The sequence below is a fragment of the Tauraco erythrolophus genome, chromosome 4 (assembly GCF_009769465.1).
Source record: "Tauraco erythrolophus isolate bTauEry1 chromosome 4, bTauEry1.pri, whole genome shotgun sequence".
Classification (NCBI taxonomy): domain Eukaryota; kingdom Metazoa; phylum Chordata; class Aves; order Musophagiformes; family Musophagidae; genus Tauraco; species Tauraco erythrolophus.
The window spans coordinates 1,579,905-1,600,699 of NC_141468.1; the positions used below are offsets into that span (position 1 = coordinate 1,579,905).

The 20,795-nt window shown below is 54.0% G+C and overlaps 1 protein-coding gene across 1 annotated transcript in view; it reads right to left on the bottom strand.

Moving 5' to 3' along the window:
* The window catches only part of TASOR2 (transcription activation suppressor family member 2), a 48,735-nt gene that overhangs the window by 507 nt on the left and 27,433 nt on the right, over window positions 1-20,795 (bottom strand). The window contains exons 14-24 of the mRNA XM_086609850.1: window positions 19,235-20,044; window positions 17,815-18,051; window positions 15,144-16,071; window positions 13,544-14,078; window positions 11,263-11,832; window positions 9,235-10,920; window positions 8,293-9,183; window positions 4,938-5,063; window positions 3,336-3,489; window positions 2,667-2,772; window positions 43-224 (exon numbers count right to left, since the gene is read on the bottom strand). Of these exons, the coding sequence (XP_086465976.1) occupies window positions 43-224; window positions 2,667-2,772; window positions 3,336-3,489; window positions 4,938-5,063; window positions 8,293-9,183; window positions 9,235-10,920; window positions 11,263-11,832; window positions 13,544-14,078; window positions 15,144-16,071; window positions 17,815-18,051; window positions 19,235-20,044 (6,225 nt within the window). The remainder of the gene's footprint in view (window positions 1-42; window positions 225-2,666; window positions 2,773-3,335; window positions 3,490-4,937; window positions 5,064-8,292; window positions 9,184-9,234; window positions 10,921-11,262; window positions 11,833-13,543; window positions 14,079-15,143; window positions 16,072-17,814; window positions 18,052-19,234; window positions 20,045-20,795) is intronic.

Consider the following 20,795-nt stretch of genomic DNA (forward strand, 5'->3'; position numbering starts at 1 on the left):
TCATGGGGGCTGAGGGCAGCAGCACCCGGAGCCCGTCCGTACCTGTGAGATACACGGCGAACCTGGCGCTGACGTGCCGAACCTGCAGGTCCAACAAGCACCTGACGTACTCGGATGTGGGGGCCGACCCGGAATCGCAGGTGTGGTAGTGCAGCACCTCGATGAGATCCGTTCCTTGGCACGATTTGAGGATCAAGTGCTTCTTGCGGGCGTTTGCGTCCACCCTGCTGGGAGAGGGGCAAGGGGAAGTGGTGAGGGGCTTCTCCCCTGTCTCCCCTCCCCGGGAACGAGCAGGTGTGATGGGACCTGCCTTTCCCCATGGGTGTTTTTTCCAGCCTCATGGGTGCTTTTACGCTTGGTACCCTGCGCTACACGGAGATGGCAGGAACAAGAGTCACCGCATGGATCACGCATGGAGCAGGAAAACAAAACGACCCCTTGCTCCAGGCAGCTCCCACAGACCCACCGGGGTTCGTTACCCCACCACAACGGAGTCAGGAGATGCTACGTGAGTGCCATTGATGGAGAACAAGGAAAACACTCGCTCCTCGGCAGCATCCGAGTCCTCATCCCACAAACCGCGACGGAACACCCGGCCCTGCGCTCCTGCCACCGCTCGAGGGCCAAAACCTGCATCTTACACCGACGGTTTGCACTGTCCCCGTGAAGGCTGAGCGTGGAGAGGATCCAAGATTTCTCCCCGGTTTTGGGAGCGTTTTCTGAATGTGGTAACAGCAGGACGTTTCCAGGGACAGCTTTCATCGTCCCACTTCTCTTTTTCAAATTGCATCATTTAAACACGTGTTGTTGCAAATAAACTGGAATAAGCAGCAAACAGCAACAGGAGTTCTGCCTTTCCCAGCAGGGTTTCATTTTATGCACTTCCCAAGACATCCCAGTTCCTCTTCACGTGACGTACTCAGAGCTCCTTATCACTCCTCCAAACCCCACACGTGACAGGACAGAAGAAGAGCGAGCAAAGGGATGGTGGGGCAGAGGGAGGCCTGGGAAGGTACCCCGAGCTCCCAGTGTGTGCCTGTGCAGGAGCTGGGTGAGCTGGTGGGAAGGAAGCTCAGTTTGCAGAGGCAGCTTTTGGAGTGGGAAGCTCCTCAAATAAAATTTGTGCCCTTTCCTCAAGCCTCTTGCAGGCTGCGACGCTCGCCGAGGGCATCTCTGCCAAAGAGAGGGGGGGACTGCCGGATGGAGACGCAGCGGGGTGCAAGAAGCAGCTGCCAGGGCTCTGCCTCATCCGGGATCACGTGCAAGACACAACGTTTCAGGCCATCTGATCCTCTCCAGGTCCCATGTCCTGCTGCTCCATCTTACATAGGTGTAAAAAAAACCTATTGCACTTCACTCAACAGCACTCAAATGCCGACCTCCAGCAAGTCCAGACTTGAGGCACACGCCGTGCACTGATAGGAAAAGTTCTTATGGAATCACAGGATCATTTAGGTTGGAAAAGACCTTTAAGATCAAATTCAACCTTAACCTGGCACTGCCAAGTCCACCACTAAACCCTGTCCCCAGCACCACATCTACACATCTTTTAAATCTCTCCAGGGATGGTGACTCCACCACTTCCCTGGGCAGCCTGTTCCAATGCCTGACAACCCTTTCGGGGAAGAAATTTTTCCTAATTTCCAATCTAAACCTCCCCTGGTGCAACTTGAGGCCATTTCCTCTTGTCCTATCACTTGGTACTTGGGAGGAGAGACCAACCCCCACCTCGCTACAACCTCCTTTCAGGTAGTTGTAGAGAGCAAGAAGGTCTCCCCTCAGCCCCCTTTTCTCCAGGCTGAACATCCCCAGTTCCCTCAGCTGCTCCTATAACACTCGTGCTCCAGACCCTTCACCAGCTCCGTTGCCCTTCTCTGGACACGCTCCAGCACTCAAGGTCTTTCTTGTAGTGAGGGGCCCAAAACTGAACACAGGATTCGAGGTCTTCTTCGAGGTCTCGAGGTTCCCCCGAGTACAGGGGGACGATCACTGCCCCAGTCCTGCTGGCCACACTATTGCTGATACAAGCCAGGACGCTGTTGGCCTTCTTGGCCACCTGGGCACACTGCTGGCTCATATTCAGCCGGCAGTTGACCAACACTCCCTGGGCCTTTTCCACTGGGCAGCTTTCCAGCCACTCTTCCCCAAGCCTCCAGCCTTGCTTGGGGTTGTGGTGACCCAAGAGCAGGACCCGGCCCTCAGCCATGTTGAACCTCAGACAACGGCCCTCGGCCCATGGATCCAGCCTGTCCAGATCCCTCTGTAGAGCCTTCCTGCCCTCAACACTCCCACCCATCTTGGTGTCGTCTTCCAACTTCCTGAGGGTGCACTTGATCCCCTCGTCCAGATCACGAATAAGGGTATTAAACAGAACTGGCCCCAACACTGAAGAACACCACTTGTCACTGGTCACCAACTGGATTTAACTCCATTCACCACAACTCTCTGGGCCTGGCCATCTGGCCAGTTTTTCACCCAGCGAAGTGTACGCCCCTGTTAAACAAAAGTCTTCAAATTCATTTGGCAAGAGGCCAAAACCCACCCAGAGGCACCGAACTCACTCTGTGCCCCTGCACTGAATGGGACACCACCCTCCACCAGGGTATGTCCTTGCTGCGGTGACAAGGACAGCAGGGACAATGGAGCTGCCACCACAGAGACGTTACCTGACATCTTCTCTGAGCTTCTTGCTCTCCTTGTAGTGAAGGAGCCACTTCCATCTCCCACTTCTGTTCAGCCTCTCCAGCACCTTCACCACACCCGTCAGTTGGCCTGGGGAGACAGCAAGAGCCTGAGGGTAACCAAGGGTGGAAAGGGATGTCTGGGGGTCTCTGGCCTGACCCCTGCTTGAAGTTGGGCCACCTGAGGTTTCTCAGGGCTTGGTCAAGGTGAGGTTTGAATACCTTCGGGGATGAAGATTCACAACCTGTCCTGGTGTCTGAACACACTTGCAACTCGTCCCTGTCACCTCTTGTCCCACCACTGCGCATCTCCAGGAGAAGTGCGGCTCCATTTTCTCTGCTCCTTCCCATTAGTGAGCCAGAGACAGCACCAAAGTCTCCCTTTTGTCCTCCCTCCTCCTTGTACCACCCCTGCTCCAGCCCCTGACCATCTTGGTGGCCTCCCATCATACTGAGATGTTTTTGGGAGCCCTGACTGTGACCCACCATCCAGACGTGGTCTCAAGTGTCAAGCAGAGGGGAACAATTGCCCCCACTAAAGCGGGAGCCAAGGATGCCGACGGCAAGTTTTTGGAAGGTGTTGGCAAACCAGCGGACAAGGCTGGGAGCCAACTGCGTGTTTGCATCCAAGCGAGAGGCTGCAGCGAGACTCACCCAGCGTTACCGTTTCCAACACGTCCTCGTCCGACACCACGAAGCCACCGGTCTGAAACAGCTCCTGGTACGTGCGACTCATTAAGTCTTCTGGGCTGTCCACTCCAGCGAATACCACACCAGGAGAGTGCTTCAGCTTCAGCAAGCACGGGACCTGCTCGAAGCAGACACGCTTTTGGGCACACCAGCTGCGTTTCCACAGCGTTTGCGCTTCTCTGCAACTCACACCTGCTCCTGGGAGACTCAGGGAGACGACCCCTGGGAGACTCGGGGAGCCCACCCCATCCTCTTCTACATCACCCTGATGCTCGTGTGTCCACAGCCTGACCCCAACGCCGCGGACAGCAATACAGGGAGTTACAGGCGGGTCAGTCTGTGCAACATTCACCGGAGCCCACGAGCCAAAGCCTGGCTGAACCGCCCCGTTACACAACATACGCCCAGTCTGACTCCTTTGAGCTGGGCTACTCCAAGAGATGTCATTCAGTGATCAAAAACAAAGACAGAAGAAAAGCAGAACTGACAGGCTTCACAGAATCACAGAATGGTTTGGGTTGGAAGGGACCTCAAAGATCATCCAGTTCCAACCCCCCTGCCATGGGCAGGGACACCCTCCACTACACCAGGTTGCCCAAAGCCCCATCCAACCTGGCCTGGAACACTTCCAGGGATGGGGCAGCCTCAGCTTCTCTGGGCAACCTGTGCCAGTGCCTCACCACTCCCAGAGGGAAAAATTTCTTCCTTAGATCCAATCGAAATCTCCCCTCTTTCAGTTTAAAGCCATTGCCCTTTGTCCTGTCACTCCACGCCCTTGTAAAAAGTCCCTCTCCAGCTTTCCTGTAGCCCCTTTAGGCACTGGAAGGCTGCAATAAGATCACCCTGGAGCCTTCGCTTCTCCAGGCTGAACAGCCCCAACTCTCCCAGCTGTCTTCAGGGCAGAGGTGCTCCAGCCCTCGGATCATCTCTGTGGCCTCCTCTGGCCCCGCTCCAGCAGCTCCATGTCCTTCTTGTGTGGGAGACCCCAGAGCTGAAGGCAGCACTGCAGGAGGGTCTCAGGAGAGCAGAGCAGAGGGGCAGAATCCCCTCCCTGACCTGCTGCCCACGCTGCTCTGGGTGCAGCCCAGGACACAGTTGGCTTGCTGGGCTGCCAGCGCACAGTGCCGGCTCATGTTGAGCTTCTCACCCACCAGCACTCCCAAGTCCTTTTCCTCAGGGCTGCTCTCAATCCATTCTCCGCCCAGCCTGTACTTGTGCTTGGGATTGCCTTGACCCACGTGCAGGACCTTGCACTTGGCCTTGTTGAACTCCATGAGGTTCTCACAGGCTCATCTCTCCAGCCTGTCAAGGTCCCTCTGGATGGCATCCCTTCCCTCCAGCGTGTCCACCACACCACCCAGCTTGGTCTCGTCATGTTTTTGAAATATTTGTTTTTAAGAGCTCTTCATGAAGCACTGTTCTTTCAGTGGAGAGAACAGCGTATCCACAGAGACCAACAGCTGATCTACAGCTATGTAGAGTGTAAAATTTAAAAACCTTTAAAATGGATCCTGACATTAAAAACTAGCTGTTAGAAAAAAAAAAAAGGACGGACTGAGGCCTTACGTTGTGGATGTGCGAGGAAATGTCCTCGTTCCTGATGACGACGAGCAGCCTGTCGGTGCCCGGGTGTTTTGCTTCGCAGAAGCTCAGGGGCTCGACCTCCACATGGCCATCTTCCTTCAGCAAGGTCTGAAACAGAAACCATGTGAGAAGGTTTGTATGGAGTATTTCTTCTCTGAAAGGGTTGTCAGCCACTGGAATAGGCTGCCCAGGGAGGTGGTTGAGTCCCCATCCCTGGATGTGTTTAAGAATAGGGTGGATGATCTACTTAGGGATATGGTTTAATGGGGATTAGGGACGGTTGGACTCGATGATCTCTAAGGTCTTTTCCAACCTAGAAATCTATGAATCTATGAATCTATGAGAACATCTTCATAACAGCAGCGCCGCGCTCCTGGCACACACGTGTCTGGGGACAAGGAGAGAGGAACGAGACAGCGACCTCAGCCAGGCACCCTGGTGTCAAGGGCAGCCCGTGGTGTCCCTCTGTCAAAGGTGCTGCACACTCCAGGCTGGGGCTTCAGCCAAAAGGGGAAGAAGCATTTACCTTTGTCAGCAAAAACCTTCTAGAAAACCACCTCGAGCACCTCACTGTACCCTAGATTCACAGAGCCTGGGCCATAGAGCCCATGCCCTGGGCCTCTCTGTTACTCTGGAGCAGCAAATCCTCCCAGGCAACCACCCTCCCTGAGTTTCCAACCCTTTAATGAGAGCTCAGGCAAAAGCCACCTCAGAACCATTTAGGGTGGTAGAGACCTTTAAGATCATCAAGTCCAACCGTTAACCCAACACTGCTGTGATAGTTTGATGTGTGGGGGGGGGTGTTCTGGTGGCAGGGGAGGGGATTTGCTCCCTGTGCCACCAGATCGGAGTCCCATCCCCCCGGGGGAGGTTGAGCCAAGGCGGCGCCTCTGCGAATTGCCCTATTTAAGTTGGGACAAAGGGGCGGGAAAGGGCTTTTTGCTCAGGAGCGAGGAGAGAGCAGGAGGGCGCTGCCCTCGCTCCCGGCTCCCGGGCCGAGCGGCCGCTCGGGCCCGGGCCGGCGCCATGTGCTCAAGATGGCGCCGGGGGAGCCGCATGGGGGACTCGGTAAGCGCCCCACTCCCGGGGTGCCCGCCGGGCCGAGCTTCCCCAGAGAGGATTAATATCTAAGAGAAGACAACCACAACGACCGGGTCAGCAAAGATGGACCAGGAGGAGGTGTACTGGAGCTGAGGCTTCCCTTGCAATCGGTGTGAGATGGCAGGCGGCCCCCCTGCAGCCAGGGTGTACTCGGCGGAGCAGCGACCCACTCGCGGCCTGTGGAGAAACCCACGTCGGGAAGGAGATGCCTGAGCCCAGGAGAGGTCGTGGAGCAGGGGATGCGCGACCAGGTACTGTTGATAATGGGGCATGGAATGCACGACGAGGTCGTGGAGGCATCTGGAGACCGTGGGACGACCCACGCCGACGCGAGTGGCAGCAGCTCCCTAAGAGGCCGAGACTGGTAAAGCCCGAACTGGTGCGATCCATGGGGAGGATTGCAATCCTGCGGGCAGGACTTACTTTGGAAAAGTTTGGGGACTTTTTCTTTGTGAGTAGGGGATCCACCGAAGCAAGGGAAAAATGGTGTAAAGACTCCTCCTCCTTTAAGAAAGGAGCGGCAGTGAACAACATGGATGAACTGACCTCTACTCCCCCATTCCCTGTCTCCCTGCGCCGCTGGGGGGAAGGCAGAGCCAGGAACGAAAGGAAAATAGGGGGTGGGGAGGTGTTGTTTTAAGATCGGGCCTTGTTTTCTCTTTCTCCTCTCAAGTAACCGGTTTCGTTCCCTTTTGTCTTTTGTTTAGTAACTGTTAATAAATTGTTTTGTTTTATTAAGAAAGCCTGAGTCATGTTTTGCCCGAGACCATGGTTGGTGGGTGCTCCCTTTTCGGTTCTTGTCTCGACCCTCAGTCCAAAAACCACGACAACTGCCAAGTCCAACACTAAACCCTGTCCCTCAGCACCACATCTGCATGTCTTTTAAATCCCTCCAGGGATGGTGACTCCACCATTTCCCTGGGCAGCCTGTTCCAATGCCTGACAACCCTTTCACTGAAGAAATTTTTGTAATATCCAATCTAAATCTCCCCTGGTGCAACCTGAGGCTGTTTCCTCTTGTCCTATCACTTGGTACTTGGGAGGAGAGACCGACCCCCACCTCGCTACAACCTCCTTTCAGGGAGTTGTAAAGAGTGATAAGGTCTCCCTTGAGCCCCCTTTTCTCCAGGCTAAACACCCCCAGATCCCTCAGCCACTCCTAGTAAGACGTGTTCTAGACCCTTCATCAGCTTCGTTGTCCTTCTTTGGACACACTCTAGCACCTCAAGGTCTTTCTTGTAGCGAGGGGCCCAAACCTGAACACAGGATTCGAGGTGTGGCCTCACCAGGGGCAATGGCTTTAAACTGAAAGAGGGGAGATTCAGATTGGATATAACGAAGAAATTTTTCACTCTGAGGGTGGTGAGGCACTGGCACAGGTTGCCCAGAGAAGTTGTAGATGCCCCACGCCTGGAAGTGTTCAAGGCCAGGCTGGATGAGGCTTTGGGCAACCTGGTGTAGTGGAGGGTGTCCCTGCCCATGGCAGGGGGGTTGGAACTGGATGGTCTTTGAGGTCCCTTCCAACCCAAACCATTCTGTGATTCTATGATTCTATGAGTACAAGGAGACAATCACTGCCCTAGTCCTGCTGGCCACACTATTGCTGATACAAGCCAGGATGTTCTTGGCCTTCTTGGCCACCTGGGCACACTGCTGGCTCATATTCAGTCGACCAACACCCCCAGGTCCTTTTCTGCCAGGCAGCTTTCCAGCCGCTCTTCCCCAAGCCTGTAGCATTGCATGGGGTTAAAAGCCACCTTGTGGGGGTTGAGTTTGGGCTGCTCCTGCATGAACTCCGATCTGTTTTGGCCCGAGGCATGTTCAAGCAACAGGACAAGAAGAAAATGGCCTCAAGTTGTGCCAGGAGAGGTTTAGATTGTGTATGAGGAAAAATTTATTCACTGAAAAGATTGTCAGCATCGGAACAGGCTGCCCAGGGAAGTGGTGGAGTCACCACCCCTGGAGGGATTTAAAAGCTGTGTAGACGTGGTACTGAGAGACATGGTCTAGTGGTGGACTTGGCAAGGTTAGGTTAACGGGTGGACTCGATGATCTTACGGATCTTTTCCAACCTAAATGATTCTATGATCCTAATTTCTGGCAGCGAGAGCCAAGATGAAATGGCAGAGGCAGCTCCTGGCTTCAGAGAACCAAATGCCACCTGTGCCGGGTTGACCAAGCTTGCCTTGCTCCTGCTGCCCTCAGCTCCCACCCCAGCACCACCCGTCCCCATTACCTTCACTCTTGCAAAGAAAGGGTCCTTGCTCGTTTCCACCAGGTAGAACATGCCGGGACGGCCGCAGGCCTCCTTGGCTATGCTGCGCAGGCGGAAACGCAGCGTGCTGCACAGGTCCACGATCATCTCCTCGAAGGTGGCCATCCTGCCAGAGAGGGACGTGCACGTCCGCTTGCCAGTGACCTCTCCGTGCGCCGGGACCAGCCCTCCACCCTCACTCCCCGTGCCAGCCCTGCTCAGCATCACCCTCTTGAACTCCGCGTACTCGTCGAGGATGAGGGCGATGTCCCCGCCGGAGTCCTTCGGCTCATGGTCGTATCTGAGCTTGCTGAGATGGAAGGGAGCCGCGTGGCCCTGGCTCGTGGCTTGGGATCTGCTCCTGCTCCTCTTGTGGCAGAGGGTCTCCTCCCACGAGGTCCACAGGTCCCCGTGCCAGTCGCTTCGCCGGTGCCAGCCGAGCCCGCTCAGCCGCGCGTCCGAGGGCAGGAGCGTCACCTGCAAAGGGCTCCTGCTCCGCGGGGAGAGCGGGACAGGAGCTTCTCGCACAGGCAACGTCTCAGATACCATCTGGGGAGGAAAGTCTTTTGGGAAGATGCTTTTGGAGGTAGAAAAAGGTGGTTTCCCACTCCTTAGGATTTGTTTTAGCTTATAATGGAAACGGAGACACTCCATGTCCAAAGTGTGCTGAGTGATTTCCTCAAAACCCCTCCAAGTCCCCATCAGTGACCTGAACAGATGAGACTGTCCCGCGCAGCGGCTGCGCCTCTTCCAAGGCTGCAGATTTCCCATCCTCTCCTGACACTTCTTAGTGATCACAAAGTTCCGGTAGTCCTTGGTGATCCCCTGGCTGTCCCTAATATTGATGTACGGAGGAACGTGCCCACTTCTGGCCTCCCCCGGGCCGATGGGCCAGCCGTGCTTGGCCCGTGGGCAGCCCCCCACACCCGGCGAGCCCCAGTCCTCGCTGCACCCCTCCGAGCTCGGGGAGGGGGAGTCACGGATAGTCCTTGTGCCTGCGGCATCCGCGGACCTCGTGCTGTAGGAACCCCTGGGTGTCAGCAGGGACTGTGAAGTTCCCTCTGAACACTCCCGGTCTGAATCGCCGGAGAAAGTCTCCAACAGATCTTCGAAGGTCAAGTCCGTGCGTCTTTCTTTGCTGGGAAGCTGCTGTGCCCTCGGGAGCGTGTCTGAGATCTCCTCAGCATCGCTAAGCTCCAGGCTTTCTCCGGAGAGCTCCCTGTGCGCGCGTAACGGCCACAGCGGGAAGGTAAGAGTCGGGATTTCTCCCTCTCCCACCTCCATGCTGGCAAACGCGTCGGATCCCTCGGCCTCGTGCTCGCCCTGGCTGCGCACGGACTGGGGCTGGCACAGTGGCAGAAGCAACTCCCCGGCAGAAAAAGATGCAGGACTGGCAAGAGGGACATTGCTTCCTCCTTCCAAATCCTCAGGCAGGATGGGTTCCTCTTCGTGGCTGCCTACCGCATCTGCTGCTTGGCTCCCAGGGCTGGCACACCTAGGGCAGGTGCCCACGCAGCAGGACCATGGGGCACCGTCTGGAGCTGGACTCCTCCCAGGAAAGAGCATCCTGGGGTGCACATCGAGGACTGAGTCCAGCTCCGTGCTACGCAGACCTGCCTTGTGACCCCGTGGAGAAGGTGGCATCGATCCTGGGTCACCTGGCACAAGTACATCCGCGAGGGAGCTCTCTGCTGGCTCTGCATAGCACAGATCCGGGTCTTTTTTCACCTCTTCTGTACATCTGGGCTTTAAGGAGCCATCTGGGCTCTCGGTAGCCACACTCACCTCTGCGGCACCCATTTGCTCACAGCACTGCCCGTGTTGGCACAGGACTGGCCCCTGCTCGCTTTGCTCTAACACGTGGTGGTGAAGGTCTGTGCCTCCACCACGGGGGAGAGGATCCTGCTGGGGGGGAGAAGCAGGAGCTGAGCCTCTGTGGGCAGGTGAGGACAGGCCACCCAGGGAGTTCCGCTGCTGCCTGGGGTGCTCCTTCATGGCAGACATCCCCTCTCTCACCAAGGAGGAGGGCTCTGATCCCAGGAGGTGATGAAGAGAGGTCTCTAGCTCCTGCAGTGTGTTAGCCACCATGGCTGTGCTTGTTTTGTCACTCTTGGGGGAATTCTCTGCACCGGGGCACCCATCATCACTCTTCCCAGCTTCAGAGTCACCTGCTAAGGCTGTACAGTCGGAGGTGAAGCCCTGGCCACAACCTACTCCCAAGGACTCATCCAGCACATCTGTCTGGTTGGCAGAGGGGCTGCTACACTGCTCTTCCACCAAAACCTTCTTCTCTTCTTGGTTTGATTCACCAGTGCTCAGCAGGGTGAGGTCAGCACAAACATCACCTCCACACCTCTGATAAAGGCAGCTGCTTCCTCCCAGGTCACTCTGTGATGGAGACTGGGTGCTTGCCACGGCCTCCTGGTCCTCTGGAGCAGCCTCGGGATCTGTGGCTCCATCAAGAGATGCCAGGCAGGCAGAGCTGGAGTTGGGAGACAAGGTTAGTGACGGTCCCTGGCCGCGCAGTGACCCGCAGCCAGCTGTGCTGGCAGCTGTGCTCCCAGCCAGCGCCCACCTTTCTGCAGAGGGCGCACGGTCCTTGTCTTTCTGCTCCAGGCCGTTCCCAAGCGTCTCTCCAGCAGGTCCCGAGTTGCCTGTAACGCTGTCTGGCTGTGCCCCACAGACAAGCCTCGGATCAGATGGTGACGGCAGCATCAACCCGCTGCCACGAGGTGACTCCACACTGGCTGGATTAGCTGTGTGTGCCAAACCAACACCGTTTGTCTCTGCATCTGGGGTGGCCAGAGCTTCCCAGGGCTCCTGCAGCGTGTCCAGGCTTGGTGCCATCTCACCAGGAAGCCCCTGAGGGCCAGTCTCAGTCCTAGTCCCATCTGACAGCACTGGTGTTGATCTGCTGGGGCAGGGGGACGTTAAGGCAGCAGGGCTGGGCACAGGGCCCTCTCCAGGAATGCCAAAATCCTTCGGACATGCTGAATTCACTTGCTTCTGCTCGCTGTGTTCATGCTCCATGTCGGCATCATCGCTTTCACAAAATGCTAAATCAACAAGCCCCAGGACTGTGCTTTCATATTCAGAGTCATCTTTCTCTTTTTTTCCTTCTTCCTCCTTTTTTTCTGGATGTCCGAAGGGGTCTTGAGATCCTCTCCCTTCCCCACTGGCTCCATCAAGCTTTGCAGTCTTGGGACACGCTTCTAAGGGCATCGAATCACAGGCACGTTGCGGTCCATCGCTGGTGGCCCCGCCGCCCTCTTCAACCTCCGTACAGTGCCCAGCATCTCCCCTGCTCTCTCTGTCTTCTGCTGCCCATTTGCCCTCCTGTTGCTCTCCACATCCATGCAGTGCCCTCGGTTCATCACTCCGGGGAGCTGTACTGGAATTTGGGGCTTGGTTGCACGGGTTTTCCCTGCCCAGCGCAGCTGGTGGCTTGCTGGCACTGCCAAGCTCATGGGAAGGGCTGGGGGTGACTGCAGCGTCCGGCAGCCCTTCCTTGGGCAGCTCCTCCTGAAACAACACAATTTAGAGGTTAATCTTCAAGGGAGGCAAGCACAGGAGCTGAGACATCCATGCAGGAGGACGTGGATATTTTAAATGCTCGAACTTTGTGAGTATGACCAGCCCCACAGCAAGTGGGGAAATTAGTTTGAGTTTGTCTTTAAAACGAGTCCAAGTTGAATCCTTCCCCCACATGAGCTACTACCATCCCCACTGCAGCCGGACAGCAGAGTCCTGCAGACAGCCAGGGAAAGGTTTTGAGACTTTCTACCTCCTTTATTTCATGAAATGGCTTAAAAAACGGGCCAAACTCTGCAGGGGCCATCAGCCGGTGCCCAGAGGTAAGGTACACAGCAGCATCCTCTTATCTCTACCGAGTTTGTCTGTCACTATATGGACACTATGGACAGTGAGCCCACATGTCCCCCCAAAACACTTCTGCCTGCTCCACAGCACTAAGCCCAAATGGTAAAAAAACCACCAGGATATCTTTCCTTCATGCAAAAGGAGCTGGAGAGGGACTTTTTACAAGGGTGTGTAGTGATAGGACAAAGGGCAATGGCTTTAAACTGAAAGAGGGGAGATTTAGATGAGATCTAAGGAAGACATTTTTCCCTCTGAGGGTGGTGAGGCACTGGCACAGGTTGCCCAGAGAAGCTGTGGCTGCCCCATCCCTGGAAGTGTTCAAGGCCAGGTTGGATGGGGCTTTGGGCAACCCGGTGTAGTGGAGGGTGTCCCTGCCCATGGCAGGGGGGTTGGAACTGGATGATCGTTGAGGTCCCTTCCAACCCAAACCATTCCATGATTCTATGAAAACACTTGCAGCCTTATGGCAGCCGCCCGTTTGTTCAGAGCAGACGTTTTAAAGGGATTATTTTAGTTCAAGAATTCAGGCTTGAAGACACCCGTGGTTTATATTTACCCAAGTACCTTCACTCCTGACCATCTGCAGATCGTAGAAACTGTAAAGATTAACATAACAAACCCAACCCAGAATGGAATATTAACTAACTTGACCAGAGAGGGGAAGGAAACGTTGCAAAGCACTGCACTGCCATCCCTGGGGGGGAAACCTCTCCAAGCCAGCAAACCTCAGCTTTCCCAAACCAGCAGAGGAAAGGCTGTGCCGTGTCTCCTGCCACGTCCGGGCTGCTGCGGCCATGGGCAGGGAAACGCAGCTGTCTGCAGGAGACAGGCAGGATTTTGAGCCCTGGTCTGGAGCAGTTGTGGTTCCTCTCCTCCCTCGGTTAGGCGCAGGTCTGAGACCTCATCCGAGCTCACACGGCTCGCAGCTGAAGCCAGGAACAGACGCCGAGCTCAAAACTTCAACCGCTCTAGTTCTTTGGGATTCCTCCCCCTTGGAGAGCGTCCACGTCGAGGCCTTGCTCCCTTGGACAGGGATAGCCACTGCTTGTGCCAGAGCCCGGGGATGCCAGCTCAGTCGAAGAGGACATCCAAACCCAGACTGAGGCCTGAAAGCTGCTTTTTTATGGAGACTCTGAGCATGTCTGCGTGGTAGTCACTTGGAGCAGCTAAATGCTGGGGGACGTTTCCTTTCCCTGTCCTGCTTTGGGGATCCCCACTACCTGGCTGTAAGAGAGCCCACAAGCACATCTGCTCCACTCCTCTCAGAAGATGCTACTCCTATAAAAGCAAAATTGCTTTTTGCAAATAGCTGCACACCCTACAGACTCGTATCACCCAAACCCCAGGCTCTTACCGCAGCGATGGTCGAGATGTCACGCACACACTCCTCAGGAGCGACTGCTGGCTGCCCGTCTGCCACAGCCAGGCTCTCATCAGCATGTTCAGTGAGGGAAAGGCTCTCGGGGCAGCTTGTGGAGGAAGGTTCTTCCTCCCCACAGGGCAGCTCCTCTGAAGAAGATGATACTGTACTATCAACAACACCAGGAGTTCCATCAGCATCAGTCTGAGAGTCTGCAGGGCTCTCCTCGGGGAGGAAAGGTCCCTGGCCATATGTACGGCGATCCAGAGAGCTGCTGGGAGTCTGGTCAGGGTCTGACCGAGAGTCTGCAGGGCATGTCTCCAATCCGAAACAGTCCTCACCATCATCACTCAGCTCAAGAAAGTCCCCAGTGCTGTTTATTGAGACGTACTTCTCGGGGTTGCTGTGCTCCACCACCTCCCTCGTGCTGCTCAGGAGTTTGCTGGGTTTGCTGTAGAAGAGAGCCACCCACATATGAACTATCAGCTTCATCTCTTCCACGTCGTCGGGTAGATCAGGGTCCCAGGGCCTGGAAGGGAAAGCAAACACAGCCTGAAATGTCTTCATCCTCCCTCCAGTTGACTAGCAGAAGGTAACCCATCTGCTGGGTCCTCACGGGGCTCAGCCCCAGTGCAGGGGGGCTGCAAACGCCCAGCTGCGGACACGGATCACTTGAGGCAGTTTCCAGCTTGTTGAAAAAAGGAGAAACTCCTGGCTGCAAAGGAGGACTTCTGCTCATGGCTCTAGGCACCAATTCTAGCTGCAGAGCCGCAGGAATCACAGAAAGGTTTGGGTTAGGAGGGACCTTTAAAGATCATCTAGTCCAATCCCCGCTTGCCATAGCAGAAGATACCAGGGACACCTTCCACTAGATCAGGTTTCTCAAAGCCCCCTCTGACCTGACCTTGATCACTTCCAATGATGGGGCATCCACAACTTCCCTGTTCCAGTGTCTCACCACCCTTGGCATAAAACATTCTTCCTTATGTCCAAACCAAACCTACCCTCTCTCAGTTTAAAATCATTGTCCCGTGTCCTGTCTCTACACACCACGGTAAAAACTCTTTCTCTGTCATTCCTGTAAGCCCCTTTATGTATTGAAAAGCCATAATAAGATCTCCCCGGAGCCTTCTCTTCTCCAGGCTGAATAACCTCAACCCTCTCAGCCTGTCCTCACAGCAGAGGTGCTCCAGCCCTCCGATCATCTTTGTGGCCTCCTCTGGACCTGCTCCAACAACTCCATGTCTTTGCTGTACTGAGGACCCCAGAGCTGAACGCAGCACTGCAGAGGGGACTCAGGAGAGCGGAGGAGAGGGATAAAATCACCTCTCCTGACCTGCTGCCCACGCTGCTTTCGATGCAGCCCAGGATACGACTGGCTTTCTGGGCTGCCAGTCCAATTTGTCACCCAAGTCCTCCTCCAGAGGGAACACACACCAGCTTTAACACCACAAAACTGGGCATCTGAGCATGAGGAAAAGGGGACTTATCATGTAAAGCAAAGCAAAAAAAGAGCAAAGCAAGTGCCTTCCAAAAGCACTCCAGACACCCAGCAAGAGGCGTCCCCTGCGGATGTCCTTCCAGACTGACTTACCCGTGCAGGGCGCGGATGACCGTTTTCACCAGGGCATCGCTGGTGTATCTGCTGTCCAAATTGAAGAGATACTCTGCCTCCCAACGGCACGTCACCCTCACGGACTCACCACTGACGTTCACCGTGTGGGACTTGGCAAAGTCCTCCTTCAGCCTGGGGGAGAGCAGGCTGCTCCTGCGCCTCATCACCACGGCCTCGAAGGGACGCTGCGAGTGGGTGCTGTTCTGCTGGTGGCGGAAAGGCAGGACCTTCCCAACCAGGGGTCCTGCTCGGGTGTTCCTGGTCCCATTTCTGGAGGGTGCTGGCGCAGGGTAAGGGGTACCCCTGGGATACACGTGTTTCTTTGAGTGCTCAGGCATCTGCGAGGCGTACGAGTGCTCGGCAGAGATGAAGTAGTGCTTGTTCACCTCGGCAGCTTCTTGAGTCTCTCTTGGAGGCAATACATGGGGTTTTGAAGGGCTGGGGCTCATGCTGTTCTTCTTGCTGAAAATCCCAGGGCTTTTCTCCCTGGGAACAGAGGCCAAGTCATTTAAGTCTATTTTTTCAGCAGGAGGAAGCTTCTGGTGGGGCGATGCTCTGCTAGGAGAGGAGGGTCCCTTTGCAAGCTTGTCTACCCTGTGGTATTCGTGGTCGGATGCAACGCGCAAGGGTCTGTGCTTGCCATGACTCTGCTGCTCCTTTGCAGAGTCACCAGCGGGGCTGCAGGACGCGGCGATCGTCCCGCAGTCCCTGGGGATAAACGAAGGAATACAAGAACCCAGAGCCAGATCAGCCAGCAAGTTCAAGGCGTGGGACTCATAGTTGTTCCCCTTCAGATCAAAACTGTGATCAGCAACCTCGCCTTGGTAAGTGTCACTCCTTTGGCTATCTGCTCCGTGGCACTGGGAAGAAACTTCACTTGGGAGGACAGAGAACGGCTCCTTCGACTCTGCATGAGAAAAAAAAAAAAAAGTCAGAGAATAAATGAAGGCCACACAGCTCTGCCTCGAGAAGGGGTCAAAGCAGGCTTTCAGTTTGGCAGGAAAAAGTGTCTCTCCAACGTGGAACCTGCATACTTAAAAAACTCCATCTCCACGGTCATGCAGGCCATGGCAGCTACTAAATGATCCAGAGCTGGGAATCTAAGCGGCTTCAGGAAGGGGTTTATTCTCAGAAATAAAAGGCACAGCATCCAGAGTGAACAAAATTTCTCTTGACCTCTGTGCACAGGGCAGTTCAGCCGCTTAAATACAACCAAAGATTTAAGTGTCTCCTTAATCCTTTTTATTTTGCTTTAAATTTTCTCCTGGTTTGAGTATTTGCAATCTTCACAGATAAACCCTACGCTATGCTTTCAATAACCCACAATTACAAAAAAAAAAAACCCTAAAACACATAAGAAACCCAACCTGTCCTCATGCTTCCCACTGCACATGCTCTCAAGAGCACACCCTGCCCCTGAGCAGCAGGCAGAAACCTGGGGGCACCCAGAGCACAGCAAACAAGTGTTGATTTAGTTTTCAGTGTTAAAAACACCCCTCGCCACGGCTCAAGGCCCATAGTCATAAAACCAGTATGAAGTCACTAAACAAGGTTAATGCCTTCTACTACAAACCAGCACAAAAATCTCCCTTCAAGTAAAACCTTGTTAGATCACATTTGTGCTAAAGTCCGACACGTTACATTTAATTTCCCTGAGAACTGCACAGCAAGACGTATAAATTGAGTATTTCTTACTGCTGAACACTTGTTTTGCATTTTTGGCAGATCCTGGACCCTGGGATACTGGCCCCTTGCAAGAGCACTGGCCAGATCCACTCCAGGAAGCCCCATGTGATGAGGGCAACACGAGGTGGCGTTTGATACAAACACGCCGATGAAAAGTGCCGCGTTTCAGGAACACGTGGCAAAAAAAAGACCAGGAAAAATGGATAAGTTGAGCCGAGGCAGCTAAACTTCAAAGCCTCCACCTCCCTCAGGAAGGGGAAAAAAGAAAGACCAGAGACAGATCTGAAAAAGGACATCAAAGCTTGAGTGTGAGAAAACACGACAAATTAACAGAAAATGACTCTCCTGTTCCGCCATTTATTTTGGCACCGAAATACTGGTTCCCAGTTTAACAGCAGACTCCTGGCCAGCACCTGCAGACTCTGCACTCCTGGGCTGCCCACGCTGCCTCTCAAATCCGCTGCGGTCTGGCTGCGACAATTCCGACTCTTTTAAAAAGGACGGGATTCACAACGCCACGGACGGAAAATCCCGGTGGACGCTGACTCCAGGCAGAGGTTGTAACGCTCCGGCCAGGAGCTGCCTCACCACAGTTTCAGAGCTCAGCAGTTAAAAGTCAGGCTTTTTAAACTATCCCTAAACTAGAGATTTTAAACTGTGTTTTTTAAACAGCAGTTTGCAAACTCACGGGCTTAGGAAACGACTCAGAAGAGACCCTGTGGGGTCTGGACATCCTGTAACGGTCATTTTCCCACTTGCCTTCATATATTACACTACCAGTATGAAACTGGGAGCCTGCAGGCTGTGGGGCAGCAGCACTCAGACCCCAGTCCAGACCCTCAGCACTGAATGTTGTAAGGCTGCGACTGAACGTGTCGTTCCTACCATCTGGTCACAACCTGACCGTGATGCTTGGTGGTTCAGCTTTTAAAGGAAAGATTTCCACAGGGAACAGCGCTCTTACCACTTTCTGCTGGCTTTTTGGCTTGAGGTTTCCACGGGCTGTTAGCCACGCTTTTTAGCATCTTACTTTTCACTGGCTTCGTGTTGGTCTCAGCAACAGGAACCTTTTTGATGTTGGAGTTCTTCAGCGTCTTTGGTCTCTTTGTTTCCAAGCCAGGATCATCGGGAGCTGAGGTTTCATTCTGGACAGGTTCGGACTGTGTTTTGTGCACAAATTCTGCAGACAGGACCTCTGCACCTGAGGCATGGAAAAGGGAGGGCGTTTGATTTGGTTTGAGACATATTCACATTCCAAAGGGGCAACTGCAAAACATCCAGTTAAGGATGGCTGCTCTAGAAGTGGCTGGCAGCAGCAGCACAGGCTCCCATGACTTGATTGACGCATTTGATCTTACAAACAGGTTGATTAATGATGCGAGTGATCAGTAAGCAGTTATTAAAAATTAAACATCACCTCTTAAGCTCATTAAAAGCCTGCCTTCCTGACCTAGAATAGGTGTTCTCTGGCGGTAAGTCACCCTAATGCCTTCCTGGCACACTTGGACCCTGAGGGTACTTACTGACTTCTCCAAGAGGCATGCCAGAACCTCTCTCAGATCCATCAGCAACGTCACTCGGGCCTGAGGCAACGTGTCCCAGGACGGAGCTTGAAGGACTGTGAATCGGAGCTGCCTCCAGCCCACAGCGGGCAGACACTGTGCCACCTCCTGTGCTGCATGACAGCCCCTTTCCAGTCACTGTCGCTACTGGTGATGTACGTAAACACCAGGAGAGGTTCCTCTGGATGTTTTCGGCCACTTTTCATCACCAAGGTTGAGATTCATCTCAACGCACTTTGAGTCTCTCCAAATCAGGTGGAAGCTCAGGCTGGCTCAACAGGACAGTCTCAGCCTATCCTCGGCAGTGAGAGAAGAACCTTCAGGGGACAATTTCTGCCCCTGAGACACCTCTCATGAGCAGCTCAGGCCAGCTACCAGCTTTCAGAAGAGTAACTTGGGTGTGATCAGTGTCACACTTCTCATTTCCTCAAGGGCACAGCAGGAAAGTTGACTCTCAGGAAGCCACAACGTGACCATGTAGGGTAGGTGGTTACCTAGGCAGCCTGTAATGACCACGGTTCTGGCACCAGCTCCTTGCCTGAGCCAGCGACAGCCCATGGCCAAGGGATGCAAAGGAAGGAAACAGCATGGATCACTGCTTGGGCTTTCAGGCACCTTCACGGAAATCCTCTGTCATAGCCCTGGGCTCCTTCCCAGGTTGAATGAGAGTGTGGAGATGTCACCACAGACCTATCTGGATGCTCTCAGGAGGTGTCTGCTCTGGGCACCTGGGAAGACGGCAAGGGGACATGGCTCCTAGTGAACCTTCAGTATCCCAGCTGGATACTCCGGAGAAGTAAGAGGAAAGTCAGACCCACTTACCTCTTTTCCTTCTGTGTGGAAACTGCAAATTGGCTAATTTGAGCATGGGCTCATTGGGATTGGCCGTGAGCCCTGGCTTTTTAGGAAAAGAGAAAGTTATGTTGATTTTTTTCTTCTTGGTTGCTCTCCTGTTCCTGCCGCTGTCCCCCATCGGATGCATTTGCATCTTGAGGGGTGACCATTTCTTCCTGGTGCTGGTCACAACAGCTCGGCTGGATTTTCTCCTGCTCTGCTGCACCCACGGCTTGCTGGCCGAGTTGACATCTTTCGTGGCCCCTTCACCACTCTGGTCCAGCCTCACTGCGCGCTTTGGGTTTCCACTTCTGACTTTTTTTTCCATTGCGGTGTTGGGAGGAGTAGGGTCCGGTGGCAGAGCTGAAGAGAAGTCCACTTTACAGTCAGCCTCTGCATCGCAGCGAAGAGACTGAACAGCACCAGTCAGACATCCTAAGGCAGCCGACATTTCCAGAGTATAGCTGCTGGGATCGGAGAGGTAACGCTGCAGCTGGGAGAAGGACTGCGCCGAGTGTTTCTTGAAGGGATTAGTACATTCATCCTCGGTTGGCGAGAGGGGAGAAGAAAGGAGAACTTGGCTGGCTTGGCCAGAGGTGGGCTGTAGATTTTGATCAAGCTTTGCATACTCCTGGAAGTGCTGTTTGATGCATACGCTCGTAGCGACGGCGTCCCCCCAGGCAGAACTGGTGGTTTTCTGTAAGGCATAGCGAAGTCCTGGCAAAACCGAGGCTACTTTTAATGAGATGTCACTGTTGTCACTATCTTCCCTCTCATTCTTCCGATCGTGCTTTTCAACTGCGAAAGGAACAGAATTTTACTCGTATTAAAAAAAGGATTAAATTCCCCAAATCTCCTCACTGATGAACATGAAAGTTATGAAAAAGCCCCAGAAGCCAACCTAAGGAAAGCCAGCCCCAGGGGCGACGTCCTGGTTCAACGGATGCTTGTGGCTGCTGAAGGTAAAAAAGAATCGCACGTGGGAGTCGAAAATGGATTAAACTAAGATGAAAGATGGCTGTTGCATCAGCTAGCCCCATTCTGCAAGAAATTACAGGATGAGGTCACACAAATGGTGGTCTAAGTCCCTTCAATTCAGCGATTCTCACTAAATCCAACATTTAGGACAGTCAGAGCTCTGAAAATACACGGGGTTTGTTGTTTTGTTTTGTTTTTTTTAAAAAAAACCTGTTTAAATTTAGGGTTGCCCATGCAAGGTGTTTAGACCACCACCATCTTCAGATCACCTGTGTCGTTTATGTCCCTGTTCAGATGCCACTTCCAGCAGCTCCACCTCTACCTGCTGTCCGTGTGGGTGTGCACCCTTCACAGGAAGTCACTACATGAGTGCTCCGGAGCAGGATGGGGCACACAGACTTTCCTAAGCAGATCTGGAGACCGCATAAATAAATAACATGAAACCCTGGGTGATTTTCTAAAGCTGGAGGACTGATCCTACTGAAAACAGTTGGTGTTTCTCATTTTGGCAGGATGAACACCCTACCACGTACAACACACAGCATCATAAAAGTTTTAATTCCCAACAGGG